The 25,006-nt window shown below is 35.7% G+C and overlaps 4 protein-coding genes across 16 annotated transcripts; 2 read left to right on the forward strand and 2 right to left on the reverse strand.

Moving 5' to 3' along the window:
- Positions 1–252: 252 nt before the first annotated feature.
- Positions 253–9,888, forward strand: LOC110820105 (uncharacterized). Of its 4 annotated transcripts, none has more exons than XM_088217778.1 (5): positions 253–995; positions 2,167–2,256; positions 2,576–3,226; positions 3,336–3,624; positions 3,723–4,253. In XM_088217778.1, exons 1-5 carry the CDS (start codon positions 369–371, stop codon positions 3,743–3,745), a joined length of 1,680 nt encoding a protein of 559 aa, XP_088073904.1. In that variant the 5' UTR covers positions 253–368; the 3' UTR covers positions 3,746–4,253. The 4 variants fall into 4 exon arrangements, with proteins under 4 accessions (XP_088073904.1, XP_088073910.1, XP_088073908.1 ...); XM_088217784.1 differs by lacking the exon at positions 3,723–4,253 and adding an exon at positions 9,575–9,888 and having other exon boundaries at positions 254–995; XM_088217782.1 differs by lacking the exon at positions 3,723–4,253 and adding an exon at positions 4,260–4,625 and having other exon boundaries at positions 258–995.
- On the reverse strand, positions 2,233–12,574 carry LOC110820106 (Tetratricopeptide repeat (TPR)-like superfamily protein). 2 transcript variants are annotated; one of them, XM_022049498.2, is made up of 2 exons: positions 10,976–12,574; positions 2,233–2,368 (listed from the first exon to the last, which is right to left on the reverse strand). In XM_022049498.2, exon 1 carries the CDS (start codon positions 12,489–12,491, stop codon positions 10,977–10,979), a length of 1,515 nt encoding a protein of 504 aa, XP_021905190.1. In that variant the 5' UTR covers positions 12,492–12,574; the 3' UTR covers positions 2,233–2,368; position 10,976. The 2 variants fall into 2 exon arrangements, with proteins under 2 accessions (XP_021905190.1, XP_021905189.1); XM_022049497.2 differs by lacking the exon at positions 2,233–2,368 and adding an exon at positions 10,027–10,229.
- Positions 12,575–13,206: 632 nt separating this feature from the next.
- Positions 13,207–16,910, reverse strand: LOC110820103 (mitochondrial import inner membrane translocase subunit PAM16 like 2-like). 3 transcript variants are annotated; one of them, XM_088217832.1, is made up of 5 exons: positions 16,778–16,910; positions 15,644–15,714; positions 14,573–14,660; positions 13,911–14,041; positions 13,207–13,793 (listed from the first exon to the last, which is right to left on the reverse strand). In XM_088217832.1, the coding sequence occupies exons 2-5, from the start codon at positions 15,644–15,646 to the stop codon at positions 13,668–13,670; spliced, it is 348 nt and encodes a 115-aa protein (XP_088073958.1). In that variant the 5' UTR covers positions 15,647–15,714; positions 16,778–16,910; the 3' UTR covers positions 13,207–13,667. The 3 variants fall into 3 exon arrangements, with proteins under 3 accessions (XP_088073958.1, XP_088073963.1, XP_021905184.1); XM_088217837.1 differs by lacking the exon at positions 16,778–16,910 and adding an exon at positions 16,549–16,771; XM_022049492.2 differs by lacking the exon at positions 16,778–16,910 and adding an exon at positions 16,322–16,771.
- Positions 16,911–17,018: 108 nt separating this feature from the next.
- LOC110820102 (FAD/NAD(P)-binding oxidoreductase family protein) lies at positions 17,019–24,071 on the forward strand. Of its 7 annotated transcripts, none has more exons than XM_022049490.2 (16): positions 17,019–17,160; positions 17,259–17,379; positions 18,074–18,133; positions 18,476–18,589; positions 18,658–18,745; positions 19,813–19,952; positions 20,031–20,132; positions 20,691–20,762; positions 20,838–20,937; positions 21,036–21,118; positions 22,520–22,597; positions 22,687–22,785; positions 22,877–22,927; positions 23,029–23,085; positions 23,280–23,321; positions 23,499–24,071. In XM_022049490.2, the coding sequence occupies exons 1-16, from the start codon at positions 17,093–17,095 to the stop codon at positions 23,577–23,579; spliced, it is 1,356 nt and encodes a 451-aa protein (XP_021905182.1). In that variant the 5' UTR covers positions 17,019–17,092; the 3' UTR covers positions 23,580–24,071. The 7 variants fall into 7 exon arrangements, 5 of the variants coding, with proteins under 5 accessions (XP_021905182.1, XP_021905181.1, XP_088073948.1 ...); XM_022049489.2 differs by having other exon boundaries at positions 17,026–17,160; positions 17,251–17,379; XM_088217822.1 differs by having other exon boundaries at positions 17,034–17,169.
- The last annotated feature ends 935 nt before the right edge of the window (positions 24,072–25,006 follow it).

The raw sequence follows: 25,006 nt of genomic DNA on the forward strand, positions 1-25,006 counted from the left end.
CAAACCCTAGCTGGTTCTCTCACATCAACGCTCTCTGTGCTGTCTCTACTCTGTTTCTTTCCTACCGTCTTTCTTGTCTTTGCTGTGCAGGTTCATCAGAGGCTTCACTCCATACATTTCTAGTGCAAGTGCTTAAAAGTACCAAATAATTAATTTTAAAAAACTCCAACTAGGTTTTACAAGTAGTCAAGTATAAATAATGTATTATTATTATTGTTATTATTATTATTTTCTAGTTGGCTACTTCTGTTAATAGAAAACTTTCATAAGTCAAAGCGTCTTTGTCGTGTTATCTTCTTGCGTGAAACACCAAAGCTGTTATCCTCCTTTAAAAAACTCCACCAACAAAATAATAAAAGCTTAAAATTATGGAGTTCTTCAACAGAGCTAAAGCAGTACGACTCCGCAGCCACCTGGACAAGTTCCTAATCGCCGATGAAGATGAAGAAACCGTCAGACAAAGCCGCAATGGCTCCTCAACAAGAGCTCGTTGGTTGGTCGAGTGGGTCCAATCAGATAATCATCTTATTCGTCTCAAAAGCTGCTACAACAAGTACCTCACCGCCTCTGCCGACGCCGCCTCTATGGGCCTGACGGGCTCAAAAGTTCTGCAAACGACACCGTTTTCCATGAAGGATCCATCTGTATACTGGGAGCCCAGGACCGAGGGTTGGCGAGTAAAGCTGAAGGCAAGGTCGAGCGGAACATTCCTTCGAGCTAATGGGGGAAGTCCGCTATGGAGGAATACGGTGACGCATGGTGTTCCTCACAGGACGGTGACGCAAGAGTGGATTCTTTGGGTTGTAGATGTTGTGGATATAGTAGTGGATCAGTTGGATATTTACTCGTTGAATACGTCTTCTTCTTGTACGACGTCGTTTGATTCTTCATCGTTGACGGAGACGGAGGAGGATTATCGGGGTTTGGACTGTACAGTCTCGTCATCGCCATCTTTATTTGCTTATTCTTGCACTGAAAATGAGTTTAACAGAAAGGTATATATATATATATATGTATATATATTTACATTATGTATATAGCTCTCTTATCTTCATCGTCATGTTCTACTCTCTTTGCTACTGCTAACTGGTTATAGTTGACTGTTGCCGATTGAAATAACACCGAGTGAATCCACTGGAAGGTATATGAAAAATCCTTTGCAGGATATTCATTTTGTATGCTTAATCTTTCTTTTAAGAAGAAAAAACTTGATTATTTAGGAGGATTTAAGATATATAGATGAAGAATCTGATGTAGAAATGGGAGTTTTTTGTTGTTAAATTTCGGTTAGATTTCTTATATAATATTTCATAATTATTTTTGCTGTTATGTTTGAAGTGTTTGATTATTTAGCTTGTTAAATGCCACTTGACTAATATCTTTACTTTTTCCAATTTTATGCCAACAAGTTTTGCTTCTTCAATGCTTTTTTTTTTCTCTTCAAATTCCATAAAATATTTTTTTCGTCAGATAAGTGTATATAATATATATATATATATATGTATGTGCATGAACCTTTCTGACTGCTTTTTTTTTTTTTATATGCATTCTTGTTGTTCGACTTGGATGCTTTCGAAATATTTTAACAGAAAGAGGCGGAAATATTCTTGCATATTTTTCTTTTTTTATTGTTACATCACGATTAATTTTTGGCAATCAAGATTTAGAAATTTCTCCAAAATATCAAATAGGGAGCTATATATCGATAGTTGAACGCATGTCTATATATATATATATATATATATATATTCTTGGTAAAATAAAATGTAGTTTTTGCCCACCTTTTCTTTCTCTTCTTTTTCTTTTTTAAGGCTACATTGCATCCATTATTACTTTTACGCGTCAGATAATGCAATTACAGTTTTTTGTTATACGGATGTTGCTTATAATGTGTGTGCATATACACACACACACACACACATATACATACATACACACAAGTACAACATTTCCCTTTTTAGCAATCTACACCAGATTACGTATCTCGAATTTTGAATGCTTCTTGTTATCGTGGCCGTTGATTTCTGTTTGCAATCACATAATTGATGTTTCCAAATTTAGCCTTCTTTTGTCATCTAAACATTCTATCATCTATTTTTTTTTTCCTCAGATAAAAATAAATAAAAAAATCATCAACTTCTGAATCTGACCTCTTTCTCTCATCAGCCTCTGCAAATCTTGCAAGGCTCGCCATTTTATTTCCTCCATTCCAAATACAAATCATATTCGTTGATATTTTCTTCAACCCCAATTAAGGTATGAAGTAATATCAAGAACATTATTTTCTTTGTCACATTCTATTTGCAAATGCTACAGTTTTGTTTCCCTTTTTATCTTCCATGATCAATCACATGGATTCAATTTAAACCTGCAACAATTACAATATATAGATGGGTTATTACCTTTCTATTTCATTTGAATCTTCATGATGTCGCCCAAAATGCATTAGTTTATATGATACAATATTTTTATTGTATAGTTTGAAGACTTGAATTTCAGTTTTATCTCTTATAATGTATCAAAAGAAGAAGTTGTCAGGATGTTAATTATTTATATTTTGTGTTGATTCCATTAGAGTGCTATGGAGATCTTCCAAAAAGCAAGTGTGGTTCGCCTGCGTAGCCACCATGATAAGTACCTACTAGCAGATGAAGATAAAGAATCAGTGTCTCAAGATCGCGATGGAACATGTAGGAACGCGAGATGGACAGTAGAAATCATCGAGAACAGCAAGGCTATACGTCTCAATGGATGTTATGGCAAATATTTAACTGCCTCTAACATGCCATTTTTATTTGGGGTGACAGGCAAGAAGGTTTTGCAAACCTTACCAAGAAGATTGGATTCATCAGTAGAATGGGAGCCTGTTAGAGAAGGCATGCAAGTTAAGCTTAAGACACGTTCTGGCCAATACCTGCGTGCTAATGGCGGGGTTCCCCCATGGAGAAATTCCATTACACATGATATTCCTCATAGAACATCTACTCAAGATTGGGTTCTATGGGAGGTTGATGTTCTAGAGACAAAAAAAAAAGCTCCTAGTACTACTACTGCTATACCAACTTCAAAACCCATTAAACCTACAACAGATCATCAGCCCTGGGAGCGCCCATCACCACCACCACCTTCAAAACCTATTAGAACTAAAGAGAATCATCAGGAATCAGAGCCTAGTTCACCCACAGAACGATTTTCTCTTAAAACACCTAGAATATCCACATTACAGGTTCACTTACTTAAAATTAACTGTTCCTTTCCAAATTTTTTGTGTTTAGTGTGTAAATTTATATCTTCAACAACAAAAACTGAAGCAAGATTTTGATCTTGTTATGTAGTCTAGAGATTCTTTTGAGGAATCACCAGTGAAAGTTGAAGGAAGGCTTATATATTATGAGGTAGCTGATGAAAATGGCGATGTTCATGAAGCTCCAGGAGAGAAATCTTTCATTTTTAAAGGCAAGGGATTAGAGGAATTGAGACAAAAGTTAGAGGAGGAGACAAGACTCAGTGATGTTACAGTGTGTGCTAGGAATCCACTTAATGGGAACCTCTATCCCCTTCGGTTACATCTTCCTCCAAACAACACAACCATGTATGTTGTTCTGGTTCCTTCTTCATCAAAAGGTTAGTTTTCCTATTTTCTTTCTAGCTTCCCATGCACTGGTCTATGTAATTGCTATTTTCTTTCTAGCTTCTCATGTAATTGCTTTTGTAATGCATAGTTGTCATCTTGATGTGGTATTGATGGGGTTATTGAGGAGTCTTCAACCATGTAAGACAGCCATAAAGGAGAAGAAAACATGAAATACTTCCTACATAAATGCTGCAAAAACTGTTACTTTTTATAAGGCTTGATTGAATTGCATTCTTTCTCCATTTTCTGTTAAAACCTGTAGAGCTCTTTGTCTTAACATTTTACTTCCTACTAATAAGTTCTACCAAAGATCAGGTTTGGTATTCAGCTGTATTCACTTTTTTCTTCTTAGAAACAATGCTTTATATCTTTCTCAATGTCACATTTTCTAGTTCTTGATCCTTGTATTGATGCTATATATGTTGGAAGACGGTAGGATAGAATATATATATGTGTACGCATATATATATGGTTAGACACCAAGTAGATTTATGACCACCAAGAATCATGGAGCAAATGTCTTTCACATACATCTAAACCAAAATTTCAAATGCAAATATATTTCTTTAAACAATTTTGTTCCATATATCTTTACTATTGTAACAATGCTTTTGCATTTTGGTAGTGATAGCATGATAATGAGGAAGCAAGGATGCCACTGTGTCCTACAGCATCTTTAAGAAGAATGCAGAATCAAAACAGTCGCAACTATAAGCAATTGCAGTAAAGCAGTGAAATTTCGTAGCTTTATTGAAGGCAATTGTAATAGCTTCAAAAGAAGCTGAGACGGTGAGCAAATTTAGAGAGAGAGAGTCAAGGAGAGAGAGAGAACTGCAAAACAGAGTCCAAGGCTGCAGCACCCTCTGTTTCTTTACTTTCAGAAGAATTTGGTTTCTTTTTGTTTTTTTTTTTTTTGAAGAGAGGAAAAACTAACTTTATTGAATTGCACAATTACATTTATAAGCACGGAGTTGTGCTTGATTACACAAAATATGACCCGATAAAATAAAACTCAGAGATTCATGTTAACACGTTGCATGGCAGCTGCGCAGGCTGCGGTGATACACTTTCTTCACAACCTACTTTTGAATTTAAATTTGAATTAAGTACATGGATAAGATCGGTAAAATCAACACTCTCCTTTAACGATTTTATCCCTGATTCCAATTTTTCTTCGCAAATCCTCAAACCTAGCCTTAGGCAGCGACTTTGTAAAGATGTCTGCAAGCTGCTCATAAGTTAGGCAGTGTAAAAGACTAATTTCTTGGTTTTTCGTAGCATCTCGAATGGCATGAAACTTTACTTTGATATGTTTGGTTCGTCCATGCATGACTGGATTTTTGGTGATAGCAATTGCAGACTTGTTATCTATTCGTATCACGGTTGGTCTGTGTAATGCATGCCCCATGTCTGCCATTACTTGCCTCAACCAGATGGCTTGATTTGAAGCCGCGGCAGCTGCAATGTATTCTGCTTCAGCTGTTGATTGTGCAACTACCTCCTGTTTCTTTGAAGCTCACAAAAAAGCTTCTGAGCCAACAGAAAATACATAACCTGAAGTACTCTTTGCATCATCAATACAGTCGGCCCAATCACTATCTGTATATCCTAGCAGCTCACCTACTTTAGCATCATACTATATTCCAAAATTACAAGTCCCCCGCAGGTACCTTAACACATGCTTAGCTGCTGCCATGTGCATCTGTTTGAGAGCCGCCATAAATCTTGATAGAAGGCTCACTGCATATAGCATGTCTGGCCTTAAAGCAGTGAGATAGAGAAAACTACCAATTAGACTTCGATAGGTACCCTCATCAACCTCACTTCCACCGTAATCCTTTGACAGCTTTAGATTAGGTGCTAATGGAGTTCCTACAGCTTTACACCTTTCCATTTTAAATTTACTCAGTATTTCACGAGCATATTTGGACTGACTTAGGAAGATCCCTCCCTTTATTTGATTGATCTCCAGTCCAAGAAAATAAGCAGCCCTCCCTAAACTTGACATCTCAAATTGATCTTCTAACTGCTTATTGAATCCATCTATCTCTGTTTCATTGTTTCCCGTGACTAATATGTCGTCCACATACACAGCAGTGTATATCTTTAATTCTCCTTCAATTTTGGCGTACAAAGTAGCTTCAGTTTTGCTTCTCTTAAACCCACACTGTAGAAGATAATCATTCAATTTCTCATACCAGGCTCAGGGTGCCTGCTTCAATCCATATAAAGCCTTATGCAGGATATACACGTAACCTTCTTTTCCTGCAACTAAAAATCCCTTCGACTGCTCCACAAATATTTTTTCTTTCAGGTCATCATTTAAGAAGGTAGCCTTGACATCCAAGTGCATTACTTGCCATTGAAACTGGGCTACAAGTGCCAAAATAAGACATATGACTTCATGTCTTGCTACTGGTGCGAACGTTTCAGCAAAATCAACACCAGGTACTTGCGCAAAGCCCTTTACAACCAACCGAGCCTTATATTTGTTAATTTTACCTTCAGGATTTTGCTTTAGCCTGAATACCCACTTTACTGCGATTGGTTTCTTGTTTGCCGGTCTTGGAACCAGGGTCCAGGTTCCATTGTTCACAATTACACGTATTTCCTCTTCCATAGCTTTAACCCACTGAATTTGTTTTGCAGCTGCTTTAAAGGTTACAGGTTTGTCCGCAGCAAGGCTGCAGCGTTCATAAATATCAGCGAGACTTTTCATTTTATTTGGTCTTATGCTTTCCTCATCTGAACTGTCACCTTCTTCTTCTGTTACATCAATTGAGCTAGATGTTAGAGTTGGACTGAATTTGGTTATAGCTTCAGCAGTTAAACAATATGTTTCTATTTTCCTTTTCTCCCAGTTCCAGTAGCTTGTTTCATCTACCAACACATCTCTCCGGATCCTGAGCTTATTGTTTTTCAAGCTCAAAACCCGATATGCTTTTGCTTCTGCATTGTATCCTAAAAATAAACCCAATTCAGCCTTCTTGTCCAGCTTTGTTCTTCTGTCATTTGAAACATGACAGTAACAAATCGACCCAAACACTTTCAGATGCTGAGTTGATGGTTTTATGCCATTCCAGGCCTCCATGGGTGTCATTCCTTCCACTGCCTTTGTGGGCAACATGTTGAGCAGAAATACAGCAATGTTTACTGCCTCAGCCCAAAGCACTTTTGGTAAATGTTTGTCAGCAAACATACTTCTTGCCATTTCCACAATGGTTCTATTCTTCCTCTCTGAGACACCATTCTGTTGTGGAGAATATGATGCTGTGAGTTGTTGTTTGATCTCATTTTTGGAGCAAAATTCATTGAATTCACCGGAATTGAACTCAAGTCCATTGTCTGTTCTTAAGCACTTCAACACACAGCCACATTCCTTCTCTGTCATGACTTTAAATCTTTTGAATTTGTCTATTATCTGAGCTTTGTTCTGCAGAAAGCACACCCAGGTCATCCTGGTAAAATCATCAATAAATAAACCAAATACCTGTTTCCATTCATTGAGTTTTCACTCATTGGACCACATATGTCCGAGTGAATTAGTGCAAGCTTTTGATTTGCCCTCCAATATGTTTGAGTAGGAAATGTCTGTCGAGCCATTTTTCCCAACTGGCAGACACCACAAACCTTTTCAGTAGCTCCTATATTTGGAAGATCCTTGGTTACGTCTCCCTTTTGCAACTGAAGTAACCCAGTAGCATGATAATGGCCAAACGTCTATGCCACAGCTTCTCTTCAGGTATTGTGACAGCGTTTGCCATTTCAACTACTTCTTGGAGATTCAAGGAGTATGCCTGTTTCCTTTTTGGAATGAGAGCAATCAATTTGTCTTCAAGATTATGGATTCTACAACATTGGTTTTTGAATGAAACTGAGTATCCATTATTGGTCATTTGATTTATACTAAACAAATTTTGAGAGAGAATGGGAACGAAATTCACATCAGTGATAAGTTTCCTACCTTCCCTCGTTTCTATAGCAACCTTTACCTTTTATGGATTCCAGCATACCGTTTCCAAGTCTTACTTGGCCTGTTGCTGATTTGTCAAGTGACACAAACATGGCTTCATTCTTGCACATGTGAGAAGTGCAACCACTATTAATAACCCAGAGGCTGTCGTCTTCCACTGTCAATTCACTTGAAGCAACAAGAATTGTATTACTTTGCTCACTGGATATCTCAGTGACATTTACATGTTGCAGCTCCTGCTTAGATTGTGCAGCTTCCAGCTTTTGTTTTTGTCTACAGAACTTCTCCTTGTGACCTACTCTTTTGCAGAAGTTGCATCGGACAGCTTTCTTTCCCTTATACCAGCATTCACTCTCAAAATGATTTGTGAGGGAGCAGATGTTGCAAGGAGGATACTTCTTCTGTTTTCTGGAACTTTGGTTTCCAGTTTGATTTCCTCCATTCCTTCTGCCTTGATATTGATTTGAAGGGGTAGCTTTGGTTTGAGACGAGAATAAGGCTCCTTCAGTAGGTACACGAGCATGCATGTTGACACGTTGCTCCTGTGATTGCAGCTTATTGATTAGTTCAGCTGAAGAAATCTTATCAATATCTGCAAGTTCCTCCAAGGCTGAGATTTTAGACTCAAATTTTGGTGGTAAGCTTATAAGAATTTGTTCTACCACCCTTGATTCAGGAAAGTCCTCCCCCAACAATCTCATTTTATTCACAATATCAGAGAGTTTGGAGGCATAGTCCCTAACAGACTCATTTTCTTGCATTATGAGTAATGCAAACTCACTTTTCAGCATCAGTAGTTTGATCTTCTTGCTTCTGTCTCCTCCATCAAATTCTTCCTTCAGTTTCTCCCACGCTTCCTTGGGTGATTCATAGTTCATAATCCTAGAGAAAACCCTGTCCGAAACCGCTGAGAAGAGGTAGGCAATTGCTTTTGGTTTCTTGGCCTTCTCTTCCTCGTGTCTTTTAATAAGGTTCAATGTAGCAGTTTCTTGTAGTGGGGTTGGTTCGCTATCGTCTATAATAACATCCCATAAACCCAGAGCTTTGAGGTGAGCTCGCATCTTTATTGCCCACACATGGTAATTTTCTCCGTTGAACTGCGGAGCAGGGGTAGTTCCTGAGGTAGCCATCGGGTTTGAGAAATTTTTTATTCACCTGATACGTAGGAAAACCTGGCTCTAATACCACTTGTAGGATCGGATGAGTAATAGCTTCAAAAGAAGCTGAGACAGTGAGCAAATTTAGAGAGAGAGAGTCAAGGAGAGAGAGAGAACTACAAAACAGAGTCCAAGGCTGCAGCACCCTCTGTTTCTTTAATTTCAGAAGAATTTGGTTTCTTTTTGTTTTTTTTTTTTGAAGAGAGGAAAAACTAACTTTATTGAATTGCACAATTACATTTATAAGCACGGAGTTGTGCTTGATTACACAAAAGATGACCCGATAAAATAAAACTCAGAGATTCATGTTAACACGTTGCATGGCAGCTGCGCAGGCTGCGGTGATACACTTTCTTCACAACCTACTTTTGAATTTAAATTTGAATTAAGTAAATGGATAAGATCGGTAAAATCAACACTTTCTCCATTTTCTGTTAAAACCTGTAGAGCTCTTTGTCTTAACATTTTACTTCCTACTAATAAGTTCTACCAAAGATCAGGTTTGGTATTCAGCTGTATTCACTTTTTTCTTCTTAGAAACAATGCCTTATATCTTTCTCAATGTCACATTTTCTAGTTGTTGATCCTTGTATTGATGCTATATATGTTGGAAGACGGTAGGATAGAATATATATGTGTGTGCGCATATATATATGGTTAGACACCAAGTAGATTTAAGACCACCAAGAATCATGGAGCAAATGTCTTTCACATATATCTAAACCAAAATTTCAAATGCAAATATATTTCTTTAAACAATTTTGTTCCATATATCTTTACTATTGTAACAATGCTTTTGCATTTTGGTAGTGATAGCATGATAATGAGGAAGCAAGGATGCCAATGTGTCCTACAGCATCTTTAAGAAGAATGCAGAATCAAAACAGTCGCAACTATAAGCAATTGCAGTAAAGCAGTGAAGTTTCGTAGCTTTATTGAAGGCAATTGTTGGCAATTTCATGGTACTCAAAAACCTTTCTAAATATATACTTCGGAAAATGTTTGTGAGAGGTCTCAATTGTTTCTTTTTTCTCTCTCTTGCTTTCTTTATTGAGTACTTTGTATGTATATATGACTACTTATTCTTGATCTAAGTTTTGACCAAATATGAAATGTTCCCTTCACATTTCACTTGCAAATTCCATTGAACTCCATCAAAATAAACTTTCAAAGATGTATCATGATCTATTCTCAAAACATGAAAGTGATTATTAACATCCAAGACTTTGCAACGGAATCTCTATTTTCACTTGTGCGAGCAGTGGCATCAATGACAAACTCATCAACTAATCAATATAAAAGTGGAGTTGTATGCATGCAAATGTAAAGTTCAGTTGAACTATTCCCATAAATACAACTGAAAATACATACATAATAAAAAACTAATTACATCTTTTTTAGGAAAATAAAATATTAACATAGAGAATTTCACCTCCTGCCTGTCAACAGAACCTCCATGGCATCCCTAGTTGAGATATATTTTTGATTAATTTCATTATGATTCATATAGTGCATAGTTCACTAATTGGCTATAATTCATTTCTATCCTCATCTTTGAGTAATTTGCAACCACTCAACGAAAAAAAAGCAGGTAAAGAATATACATGAATATAATGCAACTAAACTAATCACTATTTATTTAACTAATAAAATTGAATCATCAAATTACCCACTCAATTAAACTAATTACTTGAACCTGATATCCATGTTTGTTCCTATTAAAGAATGTACTTTATGTATAAAGTCAGTTAAATTAAATTAAAGGGTATTAAAGTAAAATAAACTATTTGTAATTAATTACAACTTTCTTATTTCTTATCCCTAGAACTTGTATATATAGAGATGTATTATTCAATGAGAATATACCACATTTGTTCCTCATATGGTATCAAATCAGACTTTATCATTATAAATTGATTCAATCACAACGTTATTAATAAAGACTTAATCACAATAGATTTCTCCTTGAGTAATTTAGAAGGAAATTCAGACCACAATGAATTGGAAGTTCTTATAAAAGTGAGTAATTTACTTCAAATCTAGTTTCTATGAATAGAATTTTTAATTTAAAGTAGGTTGTTCCATTCCCATTATATATATACTTACTACCATCAGGCAAAACATGAAAAGCTAAATGAATCAAGGCCAAAAAATTAGTAGAATAAATATGCATGGGTATAAAGATATTGCTTTGAGGGCGTGCTAACTGACCTTAATTGTACAAAGGATGAATAGACAGCAGCTCCAGCATTGCATATATCTGAGTGCAATTTGGGTGCGAAACATCTCCTGAAACAAATTCATTCGCTCTGCCATCCAGCTCTACCATACTACATCCTGGTGTTTTCCTGAGCCCTGCATCACCAATCATCCTACGAACCTTACATGCATCTTCACTCCTCCTTGCATCCAAGTAAACATTAGATAATTGTACCAGAGCTGCATCTTCTTCTTCTCTATTACCTTTCTCTAGCTTCAGAAGCTCTTCCACAGCCAGCTCTGCAATCTCAACATTCTTATGAGTTCGACAACTACTCAGCAATGCACCCCATACAGAAGCAAGTGGTTTCATTGGCATTCTTCTTATAAGCTGAATTGCATTGTCTAATTGGCCGGCCCTGCAGAGCAAATCAACTACACAACTATAATGTTCATGTTTTGGCACAATACCATATTGCTCTTCCATGTTATCTAACAGAAATTGACCTTCCTTCAGGAGACCTGCATGGGTACAAGCAGTTAAAACCCCAAGAAGAACAACTCCATCAGGCCTAAACCCATCTTCTACTTGCATCCTTTCCAAGCAATGGAAAGCTTTCTTAGCAAACCCATGAGCTGCAAACCCTCTAACCATGGCTGACCATGAGAAGACATTCCTTTCCCTCATCCTTTCAAACACATCAGCAGCCATGTCTATGGATCCACACTTGGCATACATATCTACAAGTGCCGTCTCAACAAACACATCTGGTTTCAACCCCTTGGTTTTCTTGATATATTCATGAATCCATTTCCCCTGACAAAGCGCGCCTAAATGAGCACAAGCTGTCAATGCCGTAGCCACACAGAACTCGTCAGGCTCAATCCCACAAGCCAACATTTCTCGGAAAACAATCAAAGCATCAGAACCCAAACCACCTCGAACATAACCATTCATGAGCACATTCCATTTAATAACATCTGGGCTGGTAATTTCGTCGAACAATTTCCGGGCATCCCCGAAAACTTTCCATTGTGCGTATAATCTGATAAGGGCAGTCTGCACGCGACTATCTGACGCGAAAACCCCGTTCTTTACTATCCACGCGTGAATTTTCCGACCTAAAAGAAAGAAACTAAAGGCGTTCACGCAGGCTAGAAGAACAAAATAAAACGTTCGATTATCAGGAACTACTGAGTTGCCAGCATCTTTCAACATGAGACGAAAATAATGAAGAGCCATATGAGGCTGAGAACTTCTGGAATAGGTTCCAATCAGAGTGTTGTAAATGTAACAATTTGGGTATTCGATAGAACCGAAAAGAAGAGAAGCGTAATGGAGATTAATGACAGGATTGGAATTTGAAAGAGCGCAAAAAGCGAGTAGGAGCCTGCTCATAGCGAAGGTATTACGGTGGAGGCCATGGATGGTGAAGACAGCTTGGGCGGCTTTCAGTTGGCGCATGGTTGAGCACCTTCGAGCAAGAGCCATGCATCGCTTCCATACCCGGAAGCTGCTTTGCTGCATGTGAAGGAAGCAGGAAAATTTTCATGCCGAAAAGATAGTACATAGAGGATAACCTCACTCCTACTCGATTATTATTTATAATTTATGTATTTCGAATTCTGTACCCATATAAATTTTTGTCTATTTAAATAAATATCATACGTCTAGTTATTATCAATTAACTTTTCAAGGATTCTCTAGTAACATTTAAAATTAGGCGGTCAACTCCATTTCCCACTTCCACCTTACTTTACTTTTTATTGTTAGAATGTAATTAATTTTATTTATAAAAAAATTATAAATTATCAATTGTAAAAAAAATACACATAAAAAATTAAAATAAAATATAATACATATGTCTGTTTTCAACTTTTAACACGTCTTTTTCCCCTTTTAAGGAGAACCTATTTGAACATAATTCAGATATCTCAAATTCAATTGAAACAAATTCGTTTACATAAGAATTAGGCCAATTTAGACAATTTTAATTGTACAATAGACAAGTTAGACCATCTGTCAAAATTCAAGTAAACTGCAACACTAAAATATTCATTATAACCTTGAACTATTTATATATTAGTTTATTTCATCTTATATATCAATTTTTATTTTAAAAAATATTCGCAGCCAAACACTTACTTTATCCCTTGTTTTTAATGAAAATAAGAGTGATTTCGTTTTGATTCTCACCCCAAAAAATGAATGTTTAAGAAAAGACTTTCGTTATACCAGAAAAGAAAAAAAACAAAATAAGTTCCCATTGATCGGAACCAATCTTAGCACAAACATTTTCGTCCTTCTCATCCCCTGACCCCCAGCCTCAATTTGGCCAACAAGTAGACCACATAACAGTCCAAGACTAGACTGTTTGTCATGCCTAACCAAGTTGGATACAATATCAATGGCAAAAACTAAAAACAAGATATAGATTTCAATATAGACACTAGGTTGGTTGGTTAATTATTAGCAAGGCACGGAAGTAAACTTCAATACTCCACACTTCAATCCTACAATTCAAGTAACAAACTGAGAACTTCCCTCGCCTGTATATTCAAAAGTTTGTAGAGTTGCTTCCATGATGATCACTAATAGGGATTACAAGTAGCACAATCAATGATGACCGCCACTTATGCAACTCCCACTGCTTTTCTTTCGTAATCATTCCAAACATTCTTTAGCTCCACCAAACTTTGTTTGTTATGTCTCTCCACCCTGAGCTTTCTTTTGGTACACTTCTTCTAAGCATTCTTTGGCTCTATGAACCTTTGATTGGATGTAAAAGCTCCCGTTCTTAGCATTTTGATCAAACAAATTATCGTATTTCTGCAAGCAGATATTATTTAGGTGCTTTTACGCAACTTTTTACATCGAACCAATTGTCTAATTTCACCATCATAAAGATGAAACCACAAAGGATGAAATGATAAGCATATGGCAAACCTGCAAGATCTCCTCCCACGAAGCCTGCTCAGTGACACCAAGAATCTGTCTAGCTTCAGATTCAGCCATTACCTTGCTTGCTCTTCTCAAATTCTGCACTATTTCTTGCGCAACACCAGATTTTGAGGCATCTGCACAGTTGGACCTACTATAATTGGCAGACCGCAAAGATATTTAAGCTAACAAAATAGCTATGTACCTAAAACAAAAAGAAAGCATATTGTAGCGCCAATTAATTTAGTTAGTAAAGGTATTTACTATAGACAATAATCTAGGCTACATTTGGTTCAACACTAAATCCATGGAATAAGAATTGAAATATATTTTTATTTCAGAAAAAAAAGAACTGAAACATAATAGTAATGGGATAGAGGTTATGTCGAGAATAATATTATAATTCCTGTTCAATGGAAGACTATTTATGCTTCCTATTCGGGTTATGCGGTATAGAAGTATAGTTGGTCTAATTGTGAGCCAAGCATCAAAAGCATGATAATTTTACTGACAAAGTGGTGGAGGTCAAGGAATAAAAATAAAATAGAATTTCAATTAATTCAAACAGGTGATTAAGTCAAATCCTACTTATACAATGGACGTGATGGAGAAGATTATCTCCTGACCTAGATAATTCTAAACATTAATCAAGAGACAGAAAAACATACTTGCTAGTGCCTGACGGAATGCCTGGACAAAAGCCCTGGCTAATATTCCAGAGCCCATCACGATCAAGTTGGCAAGAATCTTTGCAGCCTGTGCAAATAAACAGAAAATTAACTAAATATTTTTTTTGTTTTCTTTTTCATTTGGTAAAAGGTAGTGCTAGTCCCACATGGTCATACAATTAAAAACAAAAAAGAAAAGCAAGCTATTGTGGTTGACCATCTGTTTCCACATAAATCTTAGTTGATCAACTAAAAATTGGCTATCTTGCTTGCAACAGGTCAAATTACCAATTTAAAAAAAAAAAGATTTCTGAAGATGTAACACTAGTCTTAGGTGCTAGTAAAAGCATAGCTTTACAAAAGAGGGTCCAATACTTCCTATGCAAGAGGGACTGAACTAATATAAGATGCTAAAATCAATGGGTTTCTACTACCATGCCTCAGATGCATGGTGCCTCTACGTTTTCAACCATAACATTACACAAAGAGAAATCTTGGTCATTGAAAAACAAACAGTAAAATAATTAATTTACAGATTCTATCTCAAAGTGCTTTGGAGGCACCATGTTTTGTAGGCATGATAGAATTTCCTAAAATCAGCCCAAGCAGACAAACTTACATCAAATAGATATGGTATGAATACAGCTCTCCCCTCTTTCGACAAGAGGGAAAAGCCCCTGTCAAGTAACAAACGTATCTTCACCATCTTGACAATTAAGTGTTGCACTGACTTTATAGTAACAACAAGAAACATTTGAAGCCTGCGTCTAATATTCATCAACAGTGAACAAAGAACAACTGCAGGCTTGGGAATCAGCAATGTCTCAGTATGTGCTACTGCGATATGACCATCAGAAAACTTGATAACAAAAAATGAAGGTGGCTCGACCACTCCTATGGGAACTGCCTAAAGAAGTCAAAATAATCCCAAATGGCTATTAGCAGTAGCCAGACTAGGCTGTTCGTTAATAGCACTGACTTGTTGAAAGCTTGAGAAAGCAAAAATAATGCAAGGAAAGATATCCCATATGATCATGGAGCTGCATGATTAAAAAAGAGAAAGTAACATACCATTGCTGAAGATTTTGCAAACAAATAACCAGGCAAGGGTTAATAACAATTTAATTCAGGATCTTGGAAACCTGCAAATACATAAAAGAAACTACATTAAATAATATTAAGAAATTACTAAACATAGGACAAAAACTAAATCCGCCCCTAAACTTCAGGTTTTGCAATTAAGCCCTTCAAGAAGTTATAATCGGTAATATATTAAGAAAGTCACTTTGAAACAAGAAAAGTTACCTATCATTAGAAATTCCTAAGGCTCCCAAGAAAAATCACAAATAAACCATCATGCTAACAGTTCCCAAGGACGAATACATGCATGCCTACCATTAAAAGTTTTTGCTATTTGCGTATTTCAAAAATAAAGTTTTTGCTATTTGCCAATTATTATCAACCTTGCAAAAATAAAAAAAACTGGTTTTTAGAGCATATATAACTTGAAAGGCCATTTGATCTCACTAAGAAACATAAAGCTTCGCCCTTACTACAATTGCCTTTCAGGAGAAATCTAACCTAAAAAAGTACACCATATGGAGGACAAAGTCCTAACTCAAACCAGGGTCTCCTTGCTATCAATCACAGGCAAGTCTTTGGAGAGCAATTTTATATTTAGAATTTCTTCCAAAGGAACCAGAAGACATTAACCAAAAAATTACTTAAAAGGCAATAAAAACACCAAACGCAAGTAAAACACGTTTCTGTCATGCCCAGCAATACTTAAAAATCTCATCACAAGCTTTTTCACGATCAAATCGAAACATGAAAATTCCCTGCAAATAATTGATTCAGTACACTAGAATGAGAGACAAAAAAACAATAAAATCAATACCAAGTAACCCAATTCTAGAGTTTAAACCCAGCTAGTAATTTTATGCAACAATTCATCTTCCGCAATGAATGAGACATACTCGTAATCAAACCCAGAGGAGATTCTCAAAATAACCCCCAATCTCGCTAAAGCTATATTCTCACAGCAAGAAAAAAAAAAAAACGCGTCATAATCTCTTATGCTTATTGAAACGATGGAAGAGAAAAAGAATTGCATGATTAAAAAGTAACGAAATTTATATGCAAAAACGTTCAATTATCCTTTTTTTCAGCAACCCAAAAGAAAGAGACCTCAATCATACAACTCACCTTGAATATTAGATATTTAAACGGAGTTCAAAAATTTTCTGTCGGGGGAAATAGGGTAGAGAATATGTCTGGGTTGGCTTTCCCGTGTAGTGCAATTGAATACAAAGTTAGGGGCAAAAGAGTCCTTTCATTACTCGGAATATGACTGGTGCGATTGACTTATTCAGTCTCCAAAGGGGCCTCCTTTAACGTGGCATTGTTCCAGAAACGATAAGGTTTAACTAGACACAGAACGAAGAAACAAGATTTTTCCTTTGTCACTCATGAGCTTTAGGTTCGCGCGTTTTTCCTTTCCTTTTAGCGTCATCTCGAAGAATGCTACAGACCTTTGCGATCTTCTTTTGGTTCTCAATAAGAGAAAATTTAGTACTAATGCCCAGAGGGTAACACTGGTTGCTATTCTTCTCTATGTGCTTTCATTCTCAGCTTGATTTGTTTGTCAATTTGATTTCGGATTTTTAACCGTTGGATAGTTGAGTAGTGAAGAGCTATTGGTGGTGGTTGGCGGTGGAGCAGCAGGAGTGTATGGTGCTATCAGAGCTAAAACCCTCGCGCCTAATCTTGATGTTTTGATTATTGAGAAAGGGAAACCTCTATCAAAGGTTATTCTTTTTTTGGCTGATTAAGTTCATGTATATAAATGTATACCAAGTTGATTTGTTTTAAGTTCTATAAATTTCTTCTTGCGTTATGTTAAAATCTATTCTGTTATATTGTTTAATTTTTACATTTTAGATTATTTGATTAAGTAGGATTTTGTGATAATTACATATTTAACGGATAAACATACTAACCGCAGTTACATTTTTAAGTTCATATGTATAAATTTGTATCTCTACGTCTCTATTAGAGAAATTATAGAAACATTGATTGGGTAAATATTAGTAAAGGAATAGAGAGGAAATAAAAAAATTTATTAATAGAATGAGAATTAAGTTGTGAGTATGAAATAAAAAATCTAGTGTAAAATTCTTAATCATTTTTCTTTTCTTCCTATTTGGATTCTGGAGGAATGTAAGCATTAAAGCTTTGAGAGAAAGAGAGGATGTCACTTCTACTTTCTTTACTTGTATAATTTTTATCCAAACAAAAGAAATGATTAAGAATATTCCTTCCTTTCCTTTTCCTCATCTTCCATCAATCAAAATATATTGTTATTTGAAGATTATATAGGATTAACTTGGAATTAGAATGTTATTTCATTAAAATTTCCATCTCGTTTGTACTTTATTTATTTCTATTTTATAAAATTGAAATTTGAATGAAACTCAATATCACTGTTTCTTATGGGCTTAGGTAAAGATTTCTGGGGGTGGCAGATGCAACGTCACAAACGGGCATTGTGCTGACAATATGGTGAGGATTTTTGAATATTAAGCACAGTGTAACCTAGGTATGGATGTTTTGGAAAAAAAAAAAATTTGAGTTATGGTGCCCTGTAAATATGTTATCGTTTTTGCTTACCAGAAGAAGTGAGTACTGGAGTATTGTTAACATCATTTATTTTGGCTACTTTGCTGGTGGCAGGTGTTTTTGGCTGCATATTTTAGTTTCTTTTTTTTTTTTTTTGTTCACTGCTGGTTATTATCTGCTGTTCTGATTATGGGTTCTTTTCTCAGTTCCCTTTGTAAAATAACATTACCAATAGACTGGGTTTCTTATTTTTGGTGATGTTGAGAATGATGTATCTATTTACAGGTTTTGGCAGAACATTATCCTAGGGGTAGTAAAGAATTAAAAGGATCTTTCTTCAATATGCATGGCCCAATGGATACCATGTCTTGGTTCACTGAGCATGGGGTGCCGCTGAAGGTTGCTTTCCGTAATACATTTACATTATTTCCATCATTGCACATGTAATTGATGAATCTCTGCCTCAGATTGAGAATGACGGAAGGGTGTTTCCTGTCAGTGACAATTCCTCTTCAATAATTGATTGTCTTTTGTCTGAAATGAAGTCTAGCGGAGGTATGTTTCCTCTGTTTGGGATTTATCTGTTGCTTCTTGTTGCACTGAGATTAGGAGGGAGGGCTGCTGGTTTTCCGCTTTCACTTTTTCTTTATTTATGAGAAGGATGAATCTATCCAGCCATATCATGTGTATGTTCTGATCAGTGTCCATTTCATAGTAGATGGTTGTCATTTTTAGAAATTGGACCTCAGAAGTCAGACCTCTTGAGGAAACAATTGATACTCTGGAAGCTAGCCTATTTAGTATTAACTATGCACAGAAACACATATTAGTTAATTTTAATGCATACCATGTGCTCGGGCATCACTTTGCGTCCACACAACTTTCTCATTGATCCTTGATGAATTTTGTGACATAACTGTTTACTCTATTAAATATTGGCTCCATGATTAAATAGTATTCTCATCTTCAAAAGTATATACGACTAAAAAGATTGAGGGAGTAAATTTCTTGCTTTATCTAGATTTCTGTATGCTTAGGCACATGCCTTCCTGGATATGTTCACCTATTGCCTTTCTTCCTCTTTTCTTATAGTGAATTATGGGAGAGGGGTTCCCGTTTTTGATGCTGCAAAGAATTTGAGTTGCATTTCTATTTTTTAAAGAGGTGCAGACACTTGACTGATCACCAATGAGCTTGTTCTTGTAATACAGGAATGCCTGTTGTGATGATAATAACCACCATGCGAATGATGAAAATAATAGCTTTTATCATTGAAGGGTTTCTCCAATTGTTGTTAAATGTGGATGGGGAAAACCAGAAACTTTATCACATTTTATCAGATTTTTATTCCTTCACTCTCTTCGTTTCCTGAGTTCTTCTGTGTACCATGTTTCTCTGTTATGTAGGATGTCCTGAACGTACAAATTTCAGGAATCACTTCGCGGGGGGAAAAAACATTAAAAAAAAAAAAGAAGACTTTCAGTTTAAATTGCCAGCCATATCTATTACTTGTCTGTTCTTAACTGAATGGTGCTTACTATATTCTAAAATACTTGAATTGCAGCTTTGTTTATGATGTACATTCCTAGTTATTAATGCTGAAGTACCGGTACTTCTTTTAGTTCATCTGCAGACTGGAAAAATTGTGGTGAATGCATCTCCTGTTCCTGGTGGAAAATTCCTTCTCAAGGTTGAGAAGTTAGGAGTTGTTGAAAATGTCAAAGCAAATTATCTGTTTATTGCAAGTGGGAGTAGCAAGCAGGTCGCAATGCACAGATTCTTTATTGCATTTTAACATTCAGTTGAAATTACTTATCGTTGTTCCTGGCTTTTACGGCAGGGTCATCATCTAGCCATTCAGCTTGGTCATTCAATTGTCGATCCTCTACCAAGCTTGTTCACCTTCAAGATTGATGATCCACAGTTGACTGAGTTGTCTGGGGTAAAGATACTTCATAGTCTCTGCTGTCAAAAGTTAGAAAGACGTTATGCAACAAGTTTTCCCAAGTGAAAAAAAAAAGAAAGTGAAATCGTACTTGCATTTCCATCTTTTTTTAATTTGGTTTCATCTACTTTTAGGCCTTGTTCGACGTCTTAGATTGCTTGACCATGTAATAAACTGGATTGTGAACAGCATTCAAATTTATTACATCCTGGGTTCAGCAGAATACATGGAATTACTTGTGTCTATACTGTCTGCAATTAATTTATTTGGAATCTGTTTCATTTCTATAATGCGTCCCAGGAGTGTTTCTCTTTTCTCATCCATTTTTTTACATGATGTTCATGTAAGTGATAAATATATGCTTTCAATGTAAAAATAACAGGATTTAGTAATTACTATTCATGTAAGGATCGTAAATTAGACTTCAAAGTTCATGCTATTGTTATGATTGTGAACTGCATTGTGGACTTCTTGTTCTACAATTTTAAGTTATTGTACAAAACTCCACTGACTTAACTGTGTATAAGTTTATGTCTCACTCTTTCTCTCTCTCAGATAACATTCCCTAAAGTTGAAGCAAAGCTGCAATTAGAAAACATGAAAAACAACATACCGCACCTTACACAGGTAGGCCTTTCTCACTCTGGTAACATAATAATAGTTAACAATACAGGATTTTTCCTAAGCTTTTGGGATTTCCAGGTTGGTTCCATGTTAATCACTCATTGGGGACTCAGTGGGCCAGTTATTCTTCGGCTATCTGCCTGGGGTGCCCGTTATTTATTCAGAACAGGTTATAAAGGTATCTCCGTCTCTCTCTCACTCTCACTCTCTCCTTGGCCTTTTACAGCAACAGTTAACTTTTATCTGTTCAATCAGGTTGATAACATTTGGATGCAGGGATGCTCGTTGTTGACTTTTTACCTGATTCAAACGTTGAGGATGTTAAGTCAACCCTTAGTCAGCACAAGCATCAATTTGCGGTAATTCTGAATTTTCTTTTTCTGACTACAAGATTTGCAAGTTCTATAAGCTGGATGCCTTTTTCCCTTCTTTGTGAAACTACGAGCAACCATCTTTTTCAAGGGTGAATCTTGTATGCGTCTTCCATATTGTGTCTACTTTTTCTGGGTTTTCAATAAACTTATTATGAAAAACCAAAAGAGGGCATGCGAGTTGGCTAAAACTAATTATTATTTCCTAAGTGGCTTCATAATTTAATAATATTAAGATATAAAAGCAATTATAAAATATATATAATTGTTTTGATAAAAAAAATATAACATATTATATATCTAAAAAAAGCACTAAGGTAGTGCTACCCGTATGCAAAAGTATCTATATATCTAGCAGAGTATCTATAAGATCCTCCAAATCCTTTATTTAAAAAAAAAAAAATGATCCTCCAAATCCTCACTAGAAAATAGCGATAAGCTCCTTAAAAAAAAATCTGGAACCAAGTATCTCTAAATCTATCACAAGATAATTGTTGCCTTTCGAAGGCCCTCCTGTTTCTCTCTCCAAATTGCCAAAAAAGTAGCCAAAGGGATCAGCATGCCAGAATGTTTACCACTCTGTATACGCTTCCACGCCCATAACTCATCTCCCATAGAACCAACAACCACCCATCTCAACCCCAAAAGACTATAAGCCAAAGACCAAAGACAATGAGCAAACAGACACCGTAAGAGAAGGTGGCTGCAAGTCTCTGCAGCCCTCTTGCATAAATGACAGCCATTAACTAGGATTTTCATCCATCTGAGCTTATCTACACGTAAGGATATACCCCCAAACAGTTTCCCATGTAAAGAACGCCACCCTAGGAGTTTAGCTGGAAACTTTTCACTAGCACCTGCTCTCCTAGTCAAGAACGCCACTCACTGAAAATCTTCCATTTAAGATCTTATTCTGCATCAGTATACCACTTAGTTTAGTAATATGCAAATCCATATTCCATTGGCTAATCCATTCTTATTTATAGTGATTATGAATTATATTCAGCGTTCATTTAGGAGGGAGAAAACAAAGAGAATGAGAGGGGAGATAAACAACAGAGTTAATTGGTTCTCACAACAAAACATTGATGGGATAAGATGTACTGAATTGAATTGGGTTAATCAGAGAAACTAATAATCTACTGTGAGGACCAAATTACTCCTTTTCCTCCTCTTCCAAATAGATCCTTAATGTGGGGGTGGATGAGCTGGTCATATATGATTTCTCACTCTTTCAGATTTTCTTTTCTTTTTTCTGTTTCCTCTTTAGAGCTGTAACATAACAACCTTGTTTTCTCTAATTTAGCAGGTTTTTAGTTTGCAGTATATCATTTAATCTTTCATGCTATTGAATGCTTTTTCTCCTTTTTGTTTATGTTTGTTTTCCAGAAGCAAAGGGTCATCACTTCATGTCCTTCAGCATTTGGAATCACGAAGAGGTTTTGGAAATATATACTGGATCGCGAGGTTTAGATGGTCTTTCAAGCTGAAAGAGATATACTTTCATTCTTATCTGTAGCATATTTTATGGATATTCTGTTGTTACTTAAATGCAGAATTCTTTTGGAGATATCCTGTGGGCTTCTGTTTCAAATAATGCTTTAAGTTCTATTGCTCAACTTTTAAAGCAGTGTAAATTTGGAGTAATAGGAAAGGTGGAATCTGGCATGTCAAATCTCTTTGATTCCTTTGTTAAAATTTCTCATGCTTTCTTGAGACGCTGATGTGAATTAGCTTTTCATGAAGGGCCAATTCAAGGATGAATTTGTCACAGCTGGAGGTGTTCCATTGTCTGAGGTTCTCTCTCTCTCTCTATATATATATTTATATATATGTACGCATGCACAAACACATACGATAATGGCATGTAAACCGATACTTCCTTTTGCTTTATGAAGATCTCTTTGAAGACCATGGAAAGCAAGTTATGTCCTCATCTGTTCTTTGCAGGAGAGGTAGTTTTCCCACTTAATTTTTTCAGGTTTGCACTATCATTTCATGATTTCATTAGTTGGCTAGGACACCATTCTCGTTATATCATAAGACTTAAATGAGGACCATTCCCTGCATGTTTAACAATATATGTCTTGCCACTTGACTGTGAACCTGTGGTCCACTAACTCTGGTCAAATGTTGAAATAATCTACAGGTACTAAATATCGATGGGGTGACTGGTGGTTTCAATTTCCAGGTTAGTAAATCATGTCATGACATGTGAGATATAATGCATCCTTCTTGTGTAATTACTGATAATATTGATGACAAGAAGCTCATGGTAGCTGGCAAAAATCATTCTGCTGAGGGGTTATTTTAGGTTTAGCTTCCACATAACAACCTTCATTAGTTATTTTGATTTTATTATCCTCAGAATGCATGGTCTGGTGGATATATTGCTGGAACGAGCATTGGTAAACTAGCAAGGGGTGCCACGTTAAAGGAAGTTGTTTGAGTTTAAATGTCAAGATCCAGCAGAAAATTTTTCAAGCAAATGAATTGTACCAAAGAAAAAAAATTGAAGTGCTTTGATATGTCTGTTGAAGTTTTGTCAAGTGGTTTGATGGTTTGGAAAAGTTCAGAACAAGAGTATCATTTGCATTGTTCGCAGGGATAAACTGGGAGCACATGTTATTCCTTGCTCTCTCTCTTTTGTTTGAGTATGTTCAGGTGTAATTCATTGCTTAACAATGCAATTTTGCACGCACCAGATTGCAGTGAATCATAATAGCTAGGTTAAAGTGGTATTGAATCATTATCTTTGAAGGAGAAGAAGAAGATGGGACTATCTCAATGTTGTCCGAGGAAGAGTTCATAGCCTATAACGGCTGAAGGGAGAAGCTGATGCAACTATGACTCGTAGCTCCTTTTTCCTTTTTTTCGGCTACAATAATCACTTGTGATGTTATTTTTAATATATCAAAAAATAAAGTATCAACTAACAATATCTTTTTTTTTTTTTAAATTTATTTATTTTTGCCCTTTTGGAAAATAAAGTGAAATTCCTTTTGCAACATGATACAAATATAATTTTTTAAATAATTTTAGATGAGGCAAGCAAAATAATAATTAGTTACAAACGTAGATAACAATTCTCTAAGAGTCCAAATGAAGAATTTTTTTTTTAAAAAAATAGGAAATTGAAGTCGGGTTAGGTTGCTGCTGTTTAAGCAGCCTCCAATCCTAATCTTGCTTTTATTTGTTTGTCAGATTTTTCAAACCCCTTAATTACTTGGCCCTTTAATTATTGTCTTCGACTTTGACCACCCTTTCAATCTTATCATTAGACCCTCTCTCTGCTGTCCTTTTCATGCTCTTTCAAACACAAGAAAAGAAAACCCTAATTCGCACTCGAAAGGAATAATTGAAAAAGAAAATTCTAATCAGCACTTTCTAGATATTTTTTGATTTCATTAGAAATTAGGGCAATACAACATTTTATTTGTGTGAATTAAAAGAGAAATGATATGTTAAAAATATTACAAATAATGACTTGACCAAAGTCTATTTCTTTCACTTTTTGTTCCGTCAGAAGGAGTACTTTAATGAGAGTATATAATAAACATAATTTATTTTTTAAAATATATTTTTATGAATTTATATTTAATGGTTGTGTACTCAATTTAAAATATAGTTATCATTTGAAATAAATTCTTTATGAAGTATTGTTTGAGAAGTATTCTCTTTCTATGATAACTCAGTGTATAATAATTTATTCATAAAATTAAATAATATAGACATTTGTAGTAACATTACGTTTTTTATAAGACAAAAATTAAGAGTTAAATTTTCATTACAAATCCTAGGGAACCAACCAAAAAAATAAAAAATAAAAATGTGTTAGATACGGTCCTAGTATTGAAGCGATGTGTTATAGAAAGT

Source organism: Carica papaya, chromosome 1, assembly GCF_054855325.1.
Source record: "Carica papaya isolate Zhongbai chromosome 1, ASM5485532v1, whole genome shotgun sequence".
Taxonomy (NCBI): Eukaryota; Viridiplantae; Streptophyta; class Magnoliopsida; order Brassicales; family Caricaceae; genus Carica; species Carica papaya.

Bases quoted from the DNA above. Each gene is read 5' to 3' on its own strand.
- LOC110820105 (XM_088217778.1), top strand. From the start codon at position 369: ATGGAGTTCTTCAACAGAGCTAAAGCAGTACGACTCCGCAGCCACCTG. The intron at 2,257-2,575 runs GTATGAAGTAAT...TGATTCCATTAG, and splicing joins TTTCTTCAACCCCAATTAAG to AGTGCTATGGAGATCTTCCA. The intron at 3,625-3,722 runs GTTAGTTTTCCT...TGTAATGCATAG, and splicing joins GGTTCCTTCTTCATCAAAAG to TTGTCATCTTGATGTGGTAT.
- LOC110820106 (XM_022049498.2), bottom strand. From the start codon at position 12,491: ATGCAGCAAAGCAGCTTCCGGGTATGGAAGCGATGCATGGCTCTTGCT.
- LOC110820103 (XM_088217832.1), bottom strand. The intron at 14,042-14,572 runs GTATGTTTTTCT...CCAACTGTGCAG, and splicing joins ATTCCGTCAGGCACTAGCAA to ATGCCTCAAAATCTGGTGTT. The intron at 13,794-13,910 runs GTTTGCCATATG...ATCTGCTTGCAG, and splicing joins CGTGGGAGGAGATCTTGCAG to AAATACGATAATTTGTTTGA.
- LOC110820102 (XM_022049488.2), top strand. From the start codon at position 17,041: ATGAGCTTTAGGTTCGCGCGTTTTTCCTTTCCTTTTAGCGTCATCTCG. The intron at 17,170-17,250 runs GTTGCTATTCTT...ACCGTTGGATAG, and splicing joins ATGCCCAGAGGGTAACACTG to TTGAGTAGTGAAGAGCTATT. The intron at 21,119-22,519 runs GTAATTCTGAAT...TTTGTTTTCCAG, and splicing joins AGCACAAGCATCAATTTGCG to AAGCAAAGGGTCATCACTTC.